The following is a 15360-nucleotide window of genomic DNA, read 5'->3' on the forward strand; positions in this document are numbered from 1 at the left end:
TTCAACATTAGCAAATGAATCAAAAAACAGAATGTAAGAAACATGAATATTATAAGTGCCGTGAAAAGTAGGATACTAAGTGCACAACCCCTTGAAATTATACACAATTTACGCAGGAGGAGGAAATTTTACTGTGAAACAGGTAATAAATTAAAAAACCGTAAAACCTTTGAAATCCGATTGATCTGACAACGTCGATTAACCAAAGTTTTCGATCGGTCTGACCTTGGCGATTTCGGATGTTTCTGTCGACCTGTACACCTTACCTGTAATTCTAGCAGCGAAAGTAGGATGCAAATTGTGCACTTTAGGATACAGTCTTTCTCCGAGATGTTGTTGCTGCGTCGTGAGATGTTCGTTTCTGGTCGGAGGCGGAGGTTGGTTGACGTTGGCGGCGCCCTGTTGGTTGTTAGCCGCCGAAGAAATGTCCGGCATCGAGGGGGCATCGGAATGGTGGATGTTGTCCATAGGGGTGAACGGACGCGCCTCGGCGCTCATCGTCCGACGGTGGTGATCCCTAAATATAGAAAATGCAAGTCTATGTACGTAAAAAATTAGTTTTTGGTACAAAAAGTCATTAGCAAACCCCCCAAATTTATCGAAAAGTAAATCAATGGACATTTATGTCAATCATTAAGTGGGGTATATGGTTTGAAATTTTCGATTTATTTTAAATGAAAGTATATAACTCCAGGAACACTCTCTTAAAATTTCAGATTGATCGGAGCAAAATTTCCGGAAATAAAGCATGTTGAATATCCCTACCTTCGACCCGCTAGTGAGGAACGTTCAAGAGCTGTTCTCCTTCTCTTTTGTAAATTACTCCGCGATTCAAAAACATATTCCGGTTTGCATCACTTTACGATTTGACAGACAAAAGGAAATTGAAAATAAACGTTGTCAAAACTTTAAACGCGTTTTCTCAAGACTGATCAATGATCAAACATGATCCAATGACGAGTGTTGCCTTGAAATTGTTTTTTGAATATTCTTTAAATTGTACAATATGGTTATTTAATTTAAAAATAAAATAATTCTAGCATAGTTTAAAAAAATATCACAAAAATGTGCTTGAAGGTACTACACTTTAGAACACCAAAAATAATCATTTTTTTCAAGAATTTTTTTCTCAGAACCTTTATTAAAAATGAACATATAACTTTTTACATATTAATATCTAATCTAACTCTTAGAGAGTACAAAAAAATATATTTTTTCATTTATTTCATTTATGTAGACGGTGCAAAAGTTGAGGCCTCGAAAAATGATGGCGGACAGTTAATCTCAGGATTGGAATATTTGAAACAAAAAAATTGTACTGCATTTGAAAAAGGAAATTTTCTTATGTGACAATTTACCACAATTTGACCAAAAAATAAATAATAAATATTTTTTAACCATGAAAAACTGAAGAAAAACGGGTGATTTTTTCACAAAATTTTTCAAATTTCCGTAAAATCTTTTTTTTTTGTGGAAATTTTCACTAACGATGGTAAATTGTCACGTAAGAAACATTCCTTTTTCAAATGCCGTAAGATTTTTTTGTTCAGAGATCCCTGTCCTGAGATTAACTGTCCGCCATCGGAACTACTTTTTTTCCAGGCCTCGACTTTGGCGCCCTCTACAATATTAGTGTACGTGCATAAATGAAAAAAGATATATTTTTTGTATTCTCTAAGAGTTAGATACTAATATGTAAAACGTTTTATTGTGGTATATTATGAACCCTCTGTATAAATCATAATTTAAATATGATGTTATTAACCTTTAGGGTATTGAACATACATAAAAACAATAGCTTATAGTTTGTATCACATGCTTATTACGAGTGAACTTGAACTATATTTGTTATGGTTCAGATAGGTATAAAAACACGCTGAGCAATCAGTATGGATATAGATATACAAATAATTATTAGAAGTTAGTATGTAGTAAGGCGAGGCGCTATGAATCATTAATGTTATTGTTTAGATATTGGATACCAGTGAATAAAATATAATGTATAGTAAGACGTGTTTAGTCTTTTTAATTAATTAGAACCAGAAGGCAGTAACAACACACTATTTAATACATGGCTGATCCTGCAGACTAGAGGAGGTCTTCTGAAAGGAGCAGAGATGGCGGCACCAGCTTGGAAACGAAGACGGCGAAAACTGACCAGGACCCAGGAAGAATACAGGAACCGAACCCAGTGAAAAGACAAAGTGGAAATAAAATGTAAGTAAGAATGTCTATCTTTATTAAAAATGCTTCCCTCGTTTTATATTATTATTGAAAATTGAATATTTATCTTTGCTGATTTTTGAATAATTTATGAAGTATCGATTTTTTTTAAGAATATCTATGAATTTTGAAACATGAAGTGATTTTTGAATTGAATATTTTTATCGAAGTTTATTATATATGCTATTCTTGAATTTTTATTGAATTTTGAATTTTTATTGAATCTATTTGAAAAATCTCTACCCGATTTCGATTTTTAGTACGGTTATTTTTGAATATTTTATGGAATATCGAATTTTTTCCAAAAAATTCTATCGAAGTTTGAGATATAAACTTATTTTGAATATTTTTATCTAACTTTTGCATATGCTATTTTTTTTATTGACGAATATGTATACTATTATTGAATTTTTATTAGCCAGTTGTTTTTATTATTGATATTTATTGATTCTATAGATATATTTTAATCGATTTTGTGTTAAATTTTGTATGATATGAACCTGAATTAATATTTTTTGAGTGATAAATGATTTTTTTTTAATGAATAATTATTAGTGATGACATACGTTGATAGAAGAGCTTAAGATAAACATTGCTGTAAGCAAGAAATATACTTTTAACGAACCGACCTGATGAGTCGAGATAAGGAATTTGAAGAAGAACTATATAGATAGGAAGAAGAACTAACAATATTATAAGCTAAATATTATGAGGCAACTAGAGACAATAAGAAACCCACTGCTCTTGTCAAATTAGGAAGGTACTAATGATTTATGGAAGCTTGAAAGCTTATTAGAGACCCACTCTGTGTTTTGAAGGGTACCTATTTTATTCACGATTATTCGTGAATAAACAACGGCCTCAAAGCAAGGGATTGAGGTTGTGATATTTTTAGAAGAATTTGAACCGCATAAAATACCTATTTCGTGTTTTGAGTTAATTATACCACCTAAATGGTGCGTACAGATCAGGGCGAAAATTCGGGTTAATATTGGCGGAGAACTAAGACATCCGAGTGAAACCTCTTTTATTAAGGTAAAACGAAGGTATCAGAGCTAGTATATGAAGTGATGATTATGATGTTATATGAAATGATATATGAGATAAATGATATATGATTGTTATATGAAAGATGTATATGAAGATGAATTATGTACACTGTGGAAGTGTTATTATGTGGAGAAAATGAAGAAATATAGTTGTAGTACCAGACAAGAAGAAGAAGAGAAAAAAAGATAATTTTTTTATTAAAATATGTGGGAAAAATTAAAGAAGACACATAAAAATTGCAAGAAAAGAAGCAAAATTAAGAAGATACTAAACAAATAAGTAGCTAATCATTGAAATATGTCTAAGAATTAAAGCTGTAAATTTTTTTTTCTCTAAAGTAACGTAAATTATAAATAACTTATTTTTTGTATATAATGAATTCAGGTTAAATTTTCGCGGAAAATGGAAGTGTTTGAATTAAGGATAGACAATATCTTACAATAAGTGTTAGTAGATAGTAAGCAAAGGGACACAGAAAGTGAAATTTTTAGACATTCAGCAACATAGATTAAATCTTTATTATAGGTACAAGAGAGTTATTGAAAGTTTTATAGAGACATATTAGAAGTTTTTAGAGAGATTACATTTTTATTATAGGTAACATTATTTTAAAGTTAGTAAGGAGTATATAAATAAAGCAAAAGAAGACTAAAATATGAATTATTAATAAAGTAAAGGTTACATTTTTATTAACTGATTCGAGTAATATTAGCTTAGCTTAGGACTTTTAGCTAGATACGAGATTTTTATAATTATTTAGGTAGATTAGAGTATTCCCCCGCTTATATGAGATGCTTATAGGCACTAAAAGACTATATTAAAAATCCCGATAGGTTTAGTCACTGTTTTTATGTGGACACTGTTTTGTGAATGGAGAAAAGACTAAAAAGCAAGACGGAACAGAAAGTGAATTAGTGATAATAATAAACAATTTTTAGGATTAAAAAAAAACTCTGAAACGTACCATGTTACGGTTAGTTAGCATAGTTAGGAAATTTAATTTTTGAAAATAGTATTAGGTAACCATAAACATTTTGTAAAAGGGAAAGAGGAATATACCGTCAGATATTCTTCTTCTCTTCTTAGGACTTTCTTTTTTAAAAACGGCGGAGATGTGGTATATTATGAACCCTCTGTATAAATCATAATTTAAATATGATGTTATTAACCTCTAGGGTATTGAACATACATAAAAACAATAGCTTATAGTTTGTATCACATGTTTATTACGAGTGAACTTTATTTGTTATGGTTCAGATAGGTATAAAAAAACGCTGAGCAATCAGTATGGATATAGATATACAAATAATTATTAGAAGTTAGTATGTAGTAAGGCGAGGCGCTATGAATCATTAATGTTATTGTTTAGATATTGGATACCAGTGAATAAAATATAATGTATAGTAAGACGTGTTTAGTCTTTTTAATTAATTAGAACCAGAAGGCAGTAACAACACACTATTTAATACATTATCTTTATTTTTAATAAAGGTTCTGAGAAAAAAAATCTTGAAAACATGCTTATTTTTGGTCTTCTAAAGTGCACCAGTACCTGAAATGTGGATTTCAAACCATATCCCTTTCCCCTTAATGATAAAAACACGATTTGTTTTTCTTACCTAGTTTTATTCCAATTTCTTGGCGGTACGCTCCTCTTCAACACATCCCTGTCCCTCCTTAACCTCTGCAAGACACTGTACTGCGAATATTTATTATCGACTTGGGCACTTTCCAAATTGGGTAAATTTTCATTTAACAAAATTGCTTCTGCGATGGCGGTATAGAAACTTCTAGCTACGCCACTGCCCTCTCCGGGTTCATCCTTGAACGTCACCTTTACCCTGTTGACTGCCAAAGGAGGTGAAGACGACGAAGTACGTCTGTTGTAACTGTTGTACTGGGTGTTTAGTTCTTTGAAAGTTTGGATCAGCAGTTGAGTTCTGTCTCGTTCAACCTAAAATAATTTAGTATTTTAACTTCTGTAATTTTTTTTGTTGGTGCAATATCTTTGGAGTTGTAGGCGAAAAAATGGTCACAAAAAGTAAATTTTATTTTTTCAGATTCTGTTAAAAATAAAAAATGAAAAAATAAAAAATTAAGCACAAGCCATTTTGTGATGATTGATACAATGCCAGCTGAGGCATTCAACCTGTCTAATATAATACTGATGATGATTTTGTAATAAAAGCAAAAACGTTCTTTTGTGATGTAGCCCTTAAAGGGATTTTAATAAAAAATTGTATATCTTTTACAAAGGATTTTTTCCAATAAAATTTTTGTGATTGATGGTATACAGCCAACTACGGGAAAATTATTTCTTTTCCTTGTAGATTAAATATTAATATTCTGGTAAATATTTACATAAATATTGATATTTATATAAAAATAGATATAAATACTCTGACAACTGTCAGATTTAACTAAAATGTCATGCAGTGATTCGCGACATTCTTAAAATCTTATATGACGTCAACATTAATGACGCATTGAAAGAAGGGTTTGGGATAAACTGTAACCAACCGATTAATGACGTATTTATTTCACTGATAAACTGATTTAACTAAAGTAAAACTAGTACATTTAATATTCTCCTACCTTAGACAACGTCAGATCTCTCTGTTGGTTGTTCCGCAGCTTTTCCATGTCTCTCCTGAATTTGGCTTCTTTGACTGGGAATCCCCCCAACTCGGAAACGATCGATCCTGGTTCTAGACCTACGTCTTCCATGAATACTCGCCCGAAAAGATCCAGGGAAAGCCGCCATCTGCCCAAAAGTAGGTCGTGTGATACTGATTGGCCGAAAGTTGGTCTTGGAACTTCGGCGTTCACTGGTGTCGTCACGACAGTTACGTTCGCGGATATTTCTTGGTTTTCTAATGTTTCTGGTTGGGAGATGTCCATGGAGGACATCAATATTTCCGTGTCTTCGAGTTTTTGGGTCTAAGAAAAACAAAGTTGTGAATTTGCATATCTTACAAGAATAAATTATCAAAATATTTGACAGATAAGTAAATTGTCGGTTCCGTATCTGTCCTCCGTCCAAAACTTCATCCAACTGAGGTCATCAGAGAATCTTTACTATCTAGGAAGTATAGTGATGTACAAAACACAGTGAGTTATTTTATACAAGTATCAAACTTCCATTTCATTAAAAAAATTGCCACAAGACATACCAATGCCAAAACAAACATTAAATTTGTCTATGGCATATAAAAACTGTTAAAAAACTTTGAAATTCGACAACGGTGTCGTATGTATGAATATGCTCAGCTTTATTCGATAGTTTATCCTTGCTAAGCTGCTAAAAAATGTTAAAATATGACAACCACAGTGTCATATGTAACGAGCATGCTCAGCTTTATTCCACATTTCGTCTGCGAGATAAAAAACCGCTAAAAAATGTTGAAATATGACCATAACTGTGTCAAATGAAACATACAGTCGGAAAAATGAAAGACTACCCATGAAAGTCCCTGTCTTTTTCTATAACAAACGTTTGTTATTTATAGAAAAAGATAGCAAATACAAAATAAGTGATTGATGTGATCGTTCATGTGTATTGTTTCATCTTTCCGACTGTATATGCTCAGCCTTATTCCATATTTTGCCGGAGAAAACTCAAAACAGCTAAAAGATGTTATGACAACTGTGTCATATGTGACATATTATATGCTCAGCTTTCTTGCATATTTTGTTAGTAGGATACAAAAATGTTAAAATATGACAACCACGGTGTCATATGTGACATATCGCACTCTCAGTAATATAAGAGCACAACTCAAAATTTGTGTTAATTGTGACTTTGAATGATGGGCACAAAATGAAATTCTCTACCGGTTTACATTGATAGAGGGAGAAAAGAAACATGAATGGTTGGGTAAATATATTTATGCCTCTCTCACACTCTCCCCGGCGACCTCTGGTTTTTACTGCTACAAGGGAGCAATCAGTAACATGTCTTTCTATGACGAAAATCCTGGTTAGTTTGTGTTTTAACATTCTGTATTATATAGAATAGTTTTTAGTTAAGCCGTTATATTATGCAAAATATAGTAAATAAATGGGTCTAATTCATAATAGATCGTTATTTTGCATGAACAGTGACAGGGCATTAATAATATAAGGGATCAAACTTAAACAGTTCCTTATTTCTGTTATGTTTTTTGTACTATATGGGACTAATAAACTTGAAAGTATTTTTTTCAATTACATGTAAATAATTTAATTTATTTATATTAATTTTTTTTTCATCGCTATTTACAGTGCAATTATCAAATAACAAATCTGCCAAATTTCACATTTATAACTTAAATAATAAGCATGTTATTTTAAAAAATAGCTATAATTTTGGAAACCACAATCTCTAAACGCGATTTCCCAAAAATCTACTTTTTTGAATTGTGCCTCTATATTACTGAGGGTGCGATATATGCTCAGCTTTCTTGCATATTTTGTCTGTAACATACAAAACCTACTAAAATGTTGAAATATGACAACACCGGTGTCACATGTGATATAAATGCTCAGTTGTATGCCATATTTTGTCTGCGAGATACAAAAGTTGCTAAAAAATAATGAAATATGACAACAACCGTGTCATATTTAACATATATACCCAGAAATGAAATGTAAACGATCTGTTTTGACTTTGCTTGTTATTTTTAGTACTTGAATCTAATTTTGATTAAAATCTAGAATTCTAGGACAAATTGTTGTACTTACAGTCGAAGATCGTGCTCTAACGATGACGCTCTTGCTGGGGTTTCTAGAAGTCAATGCCTGATCAGATACTTCCTCACTGACGTTACTTTGGGAGCACATTTCCAGGCTGCTTTCGCCAGAAGCTACACCAGATGAGGTCTGCGGATGAAAACAAAAAAATGATTACATGACGAAGAGTAAATAAATTAACGTTTGTTTACAACTTTTTTACGAGGGTAAGGCAAAAAGTTTTTTTGCTAGTAGTGATACATATTTGATTTATTTCATAATTAACATTGTAATAGTTTTACTTACCGATTCGTGACTTGAAATCGACGATGAATTTTCAGATTTTCTAGGAGAAACAATTATCTGAGGTCTGGATAAAGTCTGGTTTTCTGCGCTGCTCAAGGAAAACATATCGACTGATGGATTATCTCTGCATCTCGACAAATCTTGAGGAAGTTCTAGTAGAACAGAAAAAAAAACAATTATTGATTTTTGTATCCACTGGATGCCTGAAATTTCGATTATACTAAAAATTGGCGCTCAACGTGGGGCACGAATCCACGTTGACCACGAATTACGTTGAACTACTTTGTTATCAGTGAAAAATCGCTGTATATCAATAGAGAGGAATATTTTAAATATCTGTGGACCTAATTCATAAGAATAGATGGACTTACCTTCGTGTGGCTTCGGTATAGGTACCGAAGTACTCGTTGAGGCATCGACAGTACTAGTTTCCTTGTGAACCGATCTGTTCTCGTCGTCGACTTGATAGTTCTGCGGATACACCAACGGATTAGGTCCCATAACGATCGAAATGGGATGGTTAGCCTTGGCGGGTTGACTCATCGCGAACTCGGTAGTTCTGGTGGACAGGCTCAATTTCGTAGGTAGATTTTCCAAAGGATTTGCCGCGTTAGTACCGCACGAGGTTAAAGTGACGGGCTGTTTGGGAATGCCGAACAGTTCTTCTCGTCTGGCGTTGGGCTGAAGCAAGTGGGGTTGGTCTGCGAGGGGTAGAGCCTCGGCTAGTGGCGTGTCGAATGGGTCCGGTGGTGGACAACCGAGACATAACGTAGATTCGGATCTCTGTAAAAGCAAGACATTCGTACAAACGTTGAACACACGAGAGGGAGCATTTAACTAACCTGGAAGAACGAGTGTTTCCTTCCTTTTCCGGTGCCACTCTGGACAGCAGTAGTGTTCAGAGTATTTGATATATTGTTGGCCAAATTGGATACATCTTGGTCATCTAGCGATTCAGTATCCATAGCAACTGCAATATCCTCCTCAGCTTCGTCATTTTCAGTTTCATCCTTTAACAAACAAGATACAATAAAAACGTCGCTTCTAGACACTTGTAGAAGCTTTCTTACAGGTTCATTCCAATTAGGCAGCGCCAACCCTTCTCTCCTGGCATCGGGATCGTTCAGATCAGAATATCCTGACTTCATATAATAGATCAGAGCATCGAAAACGTAAGCGACGTGTTTTAAGGCAGAAACGTCTAGAACGGGCAGCGAATCTAGATGTTCGTTATTGTGGGCTCTCATGAGAGACAAACAGTAGAGTAAAAATTCTCTTCTAGCAGCGTGTGCATCTCCACCTAAAAGAAACAACGTTTGACGATATTATCATGAATTTTATAAAAATTGATGGCTTTTGGGAAGATATTTCTGTAAAAATGTCGAACAGAACAGCAATAAGTTCGTATTAATTGTATTTGCATAATTTTCCCCGTTCTCTCAGGCGCAGTCAGTATCAATCCTACTAGAATTCAAATCTACTTACTCTCTCTATCGCTTCTAGTTCTGCCACTTTCTACGTTGGCGGTGAAGCCAACAAGTCTGCTACCGGATGGATTCGTCGAGCTACCTGTTACTGTGTGCGTTCTGTGTGTTCTAATGCTGCTTGTAGAACTAGAGGCGACTAAAAATACGTAAAATTTCGTTTAAAATAAACAAAAATTAGGAACACTTTATAGGGATTTCCCGGAGAAAAATTCTATTTTAATTTGAAAAGAAAAATCACTTCCAATATTGATTCTGTCGACAAATTTATAGTCTAAGGTTAAAAATATTTAATACAGTTGATAATTGGATAGATATTTTCATTAGGAATCCAAAATAAATGTAAAGAAAAAGCTATAGGACGGATTTTAATAGTTAGCCTTGATTTTAGTTTAATACGATTTTTGGCGCACTTTAATACGTCATGTTAAATATTTTCCTATCATAAAAATTTTGTAAAACATTTTTTTTTGTGTAAACTTTCGTAAAAATTGACAGAACCATATTCACGGCTTTTGAAAAAGATACTGATTCACTGATATAGTATACAGGGCTCTCCTGTTTGTAATACAAAGCTAGTCTTATCTTTTATATCATTTAAAAACTGTCCTATTTTTTTTATCGTTTTACTTTAGCAATTCTCCGAATTTAGATATCGTCAGATAATTTGGAGGCATGAAACTTATTAAAATCCGTAAAGAAAATAACCAAATAGCCAAAACACCTAATGAAGCTAAAGATGTAGCAGGCATATTACGACGCCCACCTCCTGAACTACTGGATCCAGTGTTCAAGGGATGTCCAGGACTGTTCAGATCCAAAGAGTTGGTCAACGAAGCTCCGAACTTCAATTGTGCTTCCGTAGCGTCCATGACTGTCAACAACCAGTCCCAAGTCGGTTTCAGACGGAATTCCAAGTAGATCTAAAAAAAATGCGTCAAGGTCAACAATTTTTTATTTAATGTATGCTTTTTGTATTGCTCAATGGAGTATATATTGAACACAGAAGACTGAAATTATAAAGAACAAGAAAAAGAGAATATAGGAAATGTAATACAATAAATATAGATAGAAAACAGAGATACATAACAAAAAACACAAAAAAAACGGAACACAAAACAGAATACTCAGCACAAAACCGAGAGAACAGAAAATGGCAAGAATCTGTCAAAAGAAAATCTATCAAGTGAAAACAAAGAATACAGAAAAAATAGAGCTGTAAAATACAAAAAGGGAACAAACTTAACATAGTGAATAGCACACAAAACATAAAACCATTAACAGAGAACACAATAAAGAATATAACAGAAAAGGGAAAGCAAAGAAGTAGATAGAAAAATGAGAATGAGTAAATATAGCGAAAAATCACAGAACACAGAACAAGATGAAATAGAAAAAAGCAAGACACATATTGATAGAGAATTCTAGAAAATATAATGTACAGAAATTGGAGAACACTACAAATAGTGAACAGAAACTACATAGAACAGAAAACAGAAAGAATAGAGAACACTAATCATACCGTACCAAAAACGTGGATTGTTTTTTAGCAAATAGCAATCAAAATAACCTGTTCTATGATAGATTAAAAAATCGCTACACACTTACCTGTAGATTGTAAATGTCGTCTTGTGTCACTTCCATATCAGTTGGTGATGCAGGCATCTGGTTTAAGTATTGTATCAGGTAAGACAGATATGATATTTGCCTTACAACGATGCCTAAACGTAACAATAATCGGAATGTTAATAATAATGTTCAATAATTACAATGATAAAATAAAAAAAAAGGTAAGAAAAAACGCCCATATATCTCAGATGCCGCCTTTTTGGACGACACTTGTCATCGTCATCTTTAAAATGCTAACCAACTTTCCGCAGCGTGTGTGCTTCTTCTTCATGTACTATGTCCTTTCAGAAAGTTGGCTAGCTATCTTAATTTTATTCACTGCCATCTTAAATAGCATGCTTGTATCAATACCATATCAATCTCGTAAGTTCTTCATACATGAAGTCTTTTTTCGTCATGGACTGCATTTGCCTGCTATTTTCCCTTGCATAATATTTTGTAACAACCTATACTTGGGACCTCTCATTACATGTCCGAAATACTCCAGCTTTTTTTATAATCTCAGTAGTCTTGCTGAGATGTTCTAGTATTGTAGAGTTTCGAATCTTCTTCATCCAAGAAACTTTTAAAATTCACCACATTTCAAAAACCTCAAGGCGATTTAGATCAATTTTATTCACAGTCCAAGGACTCAACACCATGAAGTAAGACCGAGAACACGTAGCAGCGAAGTAGGCGGATCGTCAATGCCAATTTTAGGTCTCTGATACATAATACCTTAACCATCCTTCTAAAAGCGGCTCTGGCCTACTCTATTCTGGATCTAATTTCAACCTGCTTAGTTATATGTTTTTCACAATTTTATTGCGTAATTTAATTTGTTACAGTGTCTTCTCAAAAATCTCAAAAAAAATCTTAAAAACCTCGAAAATTTTCACATTTTGACAACATCGCATATTCATTTTACATATAAACAATGACTTACCGAAAGCTCTGGCGAGACAACTGGCCGTGGTTGCCATCGTGATGGGTTCGGAGCTGGCCTGTACCGTGGTGCTTCCAGTGGTCGATCTCCTAAGGGAACTAGGATCGATAAATACCAAATTAGAACCGTTTGGTAAACGAACGCCCTGCGATCTGCCTGCCTCCCTGGACCGAATGGCCCACTGCATGTTTTGAGGAGCGAGATTCGTGCGCTGACCATGACCAGCAGCATTACTGAACAAAATATTCCTTTTATTTTATATTCATGGTCAATCAAGCTAGCATGCTTCAAGTTTACATTTAGAACAGAAACAGACGAGCCACTCTGCAGCGCTACTCTGTGGCGCCACGAAGTGGCTTATCCACGCGATTTTCTAGCGCCAACGAATTTGTAGAGGACGCCAGTAGCAGCGAGATCGAAGACAGTGGCTGGCCACTGTCGCTCGTCTGGAATGGCACGTTTAATTTACATAAGAATTTACGGCTCATCGGAAGCTACTTTGTGGCGCCACAGAGTAGCGCTACAGAGTGGCTCGTTTGTTTCTGAGCTTATATACATAAACATTTCTACACTATGAGGGGTTTTCGATATAGCCCGATCGGGGAACACAAAATTTTACGAAAACCTCCAAAAAAATAAAGGAAGGATGAAAATTTGCAAATAGGTAGTTGAAATTGTCTATTATTATATAAGAAAAAGTTTACAATTCTACATCCCCTCCATTTTACAAAAATTGGAAAATACGGGGTGAAAAATATTTTCTCGTGAGTGAAAAAATATACGTTCAAAATAGGCCCGGAATTGGATAAAATGACTAATTCTAAGCAACTTTTGTTCTATAGAGTTTTTTCACTAAGTCAATACTTTTCGAGTTATTTGCGAGTGAATATGTTCATTTTTAACAAAAAAAACATGTTTATGGACGGTTTTTCGCACATAACTCAAAAAGTAAGTACTCTAGCGAAAAAAATATTCTTAGTAAAAATATAGCTTATAAAAAATTGAAAAAAATGTTGTACGCGTGAGGTCTGCAGACCCAGTATAAGCAGAGTTGTAGCTAATGAAAAATAGGTTCTTCTTCGTCAAATTCCAAATCGAATATTTCAATGTGAAATAATCAAAAAACAGAGCACTTTTCGGGGAAAATTCATTTTAACTTTTTTAAAGTGTTTAAAAGCAGGTTTATTTGTGTTTTTAAAAAAAATTTCTAACATTAAAAATAAGTGAGTTACGCTCAAAATATTGTTGGTTCCTTTTATTTTTTGGTACAAAAATCGCGAAACCCCTAATTAGTTACTTATGTATTGTTTATACATATTATCTATAAGTTTCATTGGTTCAAAGTGCTCAGTTCTGAACAAAAAAAGGGTTTAAAATAAAACATTTTTTTTTTAATTTTGAAAAAAAAAATGGAATTGTTCATGAAATTAACTTAAAAATTATTAGTAATACCAAAAATCTTAAAGAGTAATAAAATACGTTTTGCTTTTCTGAATATTTTTCCTTTTTTTGTTTTCTTGTTATACTAAAATTGATTATATTATACTATAGCTGTTCAAAATTTGCCTAAACTCGTGATTAGTTACTCGTTCAAGCTTTTTTTAACTATAGCTTCTTCAAAAATAAGCACTTTGAACCGATGAAACTTACAGATCATATAAATAATACATAAGCAAAGTAACTTGTGAAGTTATAATGATAAAATTTATTTGTGATGCTAATTAGGGGATGATTTTCGCGAATTTTTTATCAAAAAATAAAAGGGACCAACAATATTTTGAGCGTAACTCACTTACTTTTAATGTTACAAGTTTAAAAAAAAAAACAAAAATAATCCTTTTTTTTTAAACACTTCAAAAAAAGTTGAAATGAATTTCCCCGAAAAGTGCTCCGTTTTTGGGTTATTTCACATTGAAATATTCGATTTGGAATTTTATGAAGAAGAACCTACTTTTCATTAACTACAACTCTGCTTCTTCTGGGTCTACAGACCTCAGGCATACACCATTTTTTTTTTCAGTTTTTTATAAGCTATATTTTTGCTAAGAATATTTTTTTCGCTGAAATACTTACTTTTTGAGTTATCTCCAAAAAAACCATCCAAAAACATGTTTTTTTTCTATTAGAAATGAACATATGCACTTGCAAATAACTCGAAAAGTATTGACTGAGGAAAAAACTCTACAGAACAAAAGTTGCTTAGAATTAGTCATTTTATCCAATTCCGGACTTATTTTGAATGTATATGTAAAAATAAAACTATGCTTATTTTTAATAAAACAACATTTCGATAATTTAGGGTATTTGTAGTTTTAGGCGGCATGACTCTATAATTGTAGTTTGTAGTTTGACTGACGTTTTGTAAATTATTTGATAGTTGTCAAAAACTCATAAGAAATAGCATTGTTCTTGATTCTCTTTTTTAGGCTTGTATTTTTAAGTTATTTTAGTTATATTAATGTTTTTAATCTATCTTGTACATATTGTAAATAAACTCTTTTTTAGATGAATTCATACAGCTATCTCTTACAAGAATAAGAGTATGAAACTACTCTTATATATATTTTTCACCTTCGAGTATTCCCCTCTATTTTTGAAAAATGGAGGGGATGTAGAATTGTAAACTTTTTCTTATATAATAATAGACAATTTCAACTACCTATTCCCAAATTTTCATCCTTGCTTTATTTTTTTTTTGGGGTCAGATTGTTCTTTGATCGGGCTAATAACTACGTGATTTAACAAAAAAGATGCAGAGGTTTAAAAAAAATTATCGTACAATATGTAGTACTCCCAAAACATAATATATGAACACATATTTGAGTAATTTTATTTTTTAGCAGTTGGCAAATACAGATCTGTTTCATTTTTGTTATTTTTTGTAGAATAATTGTGTTTTTATTGAGAGTCACTGAACTAAGGTTTTATTTATTTATTTCTGAAGATGTATTTTCTTCTTCATGTGCCGTACTCGATTGTCGAGCGTTGGCTATCAAAGTGGCTATAGTAATTTTGTTGACGGCAGCTCGGAAA

The 15360-nt window shown here is 32.9% G+C and overlaps 1 protein-coding gene and 1 non-coding gene across 4 annotated transcripts in view; both read right to left on the bottom strand.

Moving 5' to 3' along the window:
• The window catches only part of LOC114325347 (E3 ubiquitin-protein ligase UBR5), a 69269-nt gene that overhangs the window by 7241 nt on the left and 46668 nt on the right, over positions 1 to 15360 (bottom strand). For 2 of the 3 annotated variants that reach the window (XM_028273411.2, XM_028273407.2), the window contains 12 exons: positions 12328 to 12560; positions 11382 to 11494; positions 10498 to 10696; positions 9775 to 9912; positions 9360 to 9589; positions 9132 to 9299; positions 8661 to 9072; positions 8290 to 8441; positions 7996 to 8133; positions 5869 to 6213; positions 4893 to 5227; positions 267 to 538 (listed from right to left, as the gene is read on the bottom strand). In XM_028273411.2, coding sequence (XP_028129212.1) covers positions 267 to 538; positions 4893 to 5227; positions 5869 to 6213; positions 7996 to 8133; positions 8290 to 8441; positions 8661 to 9072; positions 9132 to 9299; positions 9360 to 9589; positions 9775 to 9912; positions 10498 to 10696; positions 11382 to 11494; positions 12328 to 12560 — 2735 coding nt within the window. The remainder of the gene's footprint in view (positions 1 to 266; positions 539 to 4892; positions 5228 to 5868; positions 6214 to 7995; positions 8134 to 8289; positions 8442 to 8660; positions 9073 to 9131; positions 9300 to 9359; positions 9590 to 9774; positions 9913 to 10497; positions 10697 to 11381; positions 11495 to 12327; positions 12561 to 15360) is intronic. The other variant, XM_028273418.2, reaches the window with a different exon arrangement.
• Positions 6285 to 6416, bottom strand: LOC114325700 (small Cajal body-specific RNA 8). The gene has a single exon (XR_003651720.2). It is a non-coding gene; the product is annotated as a small Cajal body-specific RNA 8 (non-coding RNA).

The sequence above is a fragment of the Diabrotica virgifera genome, chromosome 4, assembly GCF_917563875.1.
Source record: "Diabrotica virgifera virgifera chromosome 4, PGI_DIABVI_V3a".
NCBI classification, from domain to species: Eukaryota; Metazoa; Arthropoda; class Insecta; order Coleoptera; family Chrysomelidae; genus Diabrotica; species Diabrotica virgifera.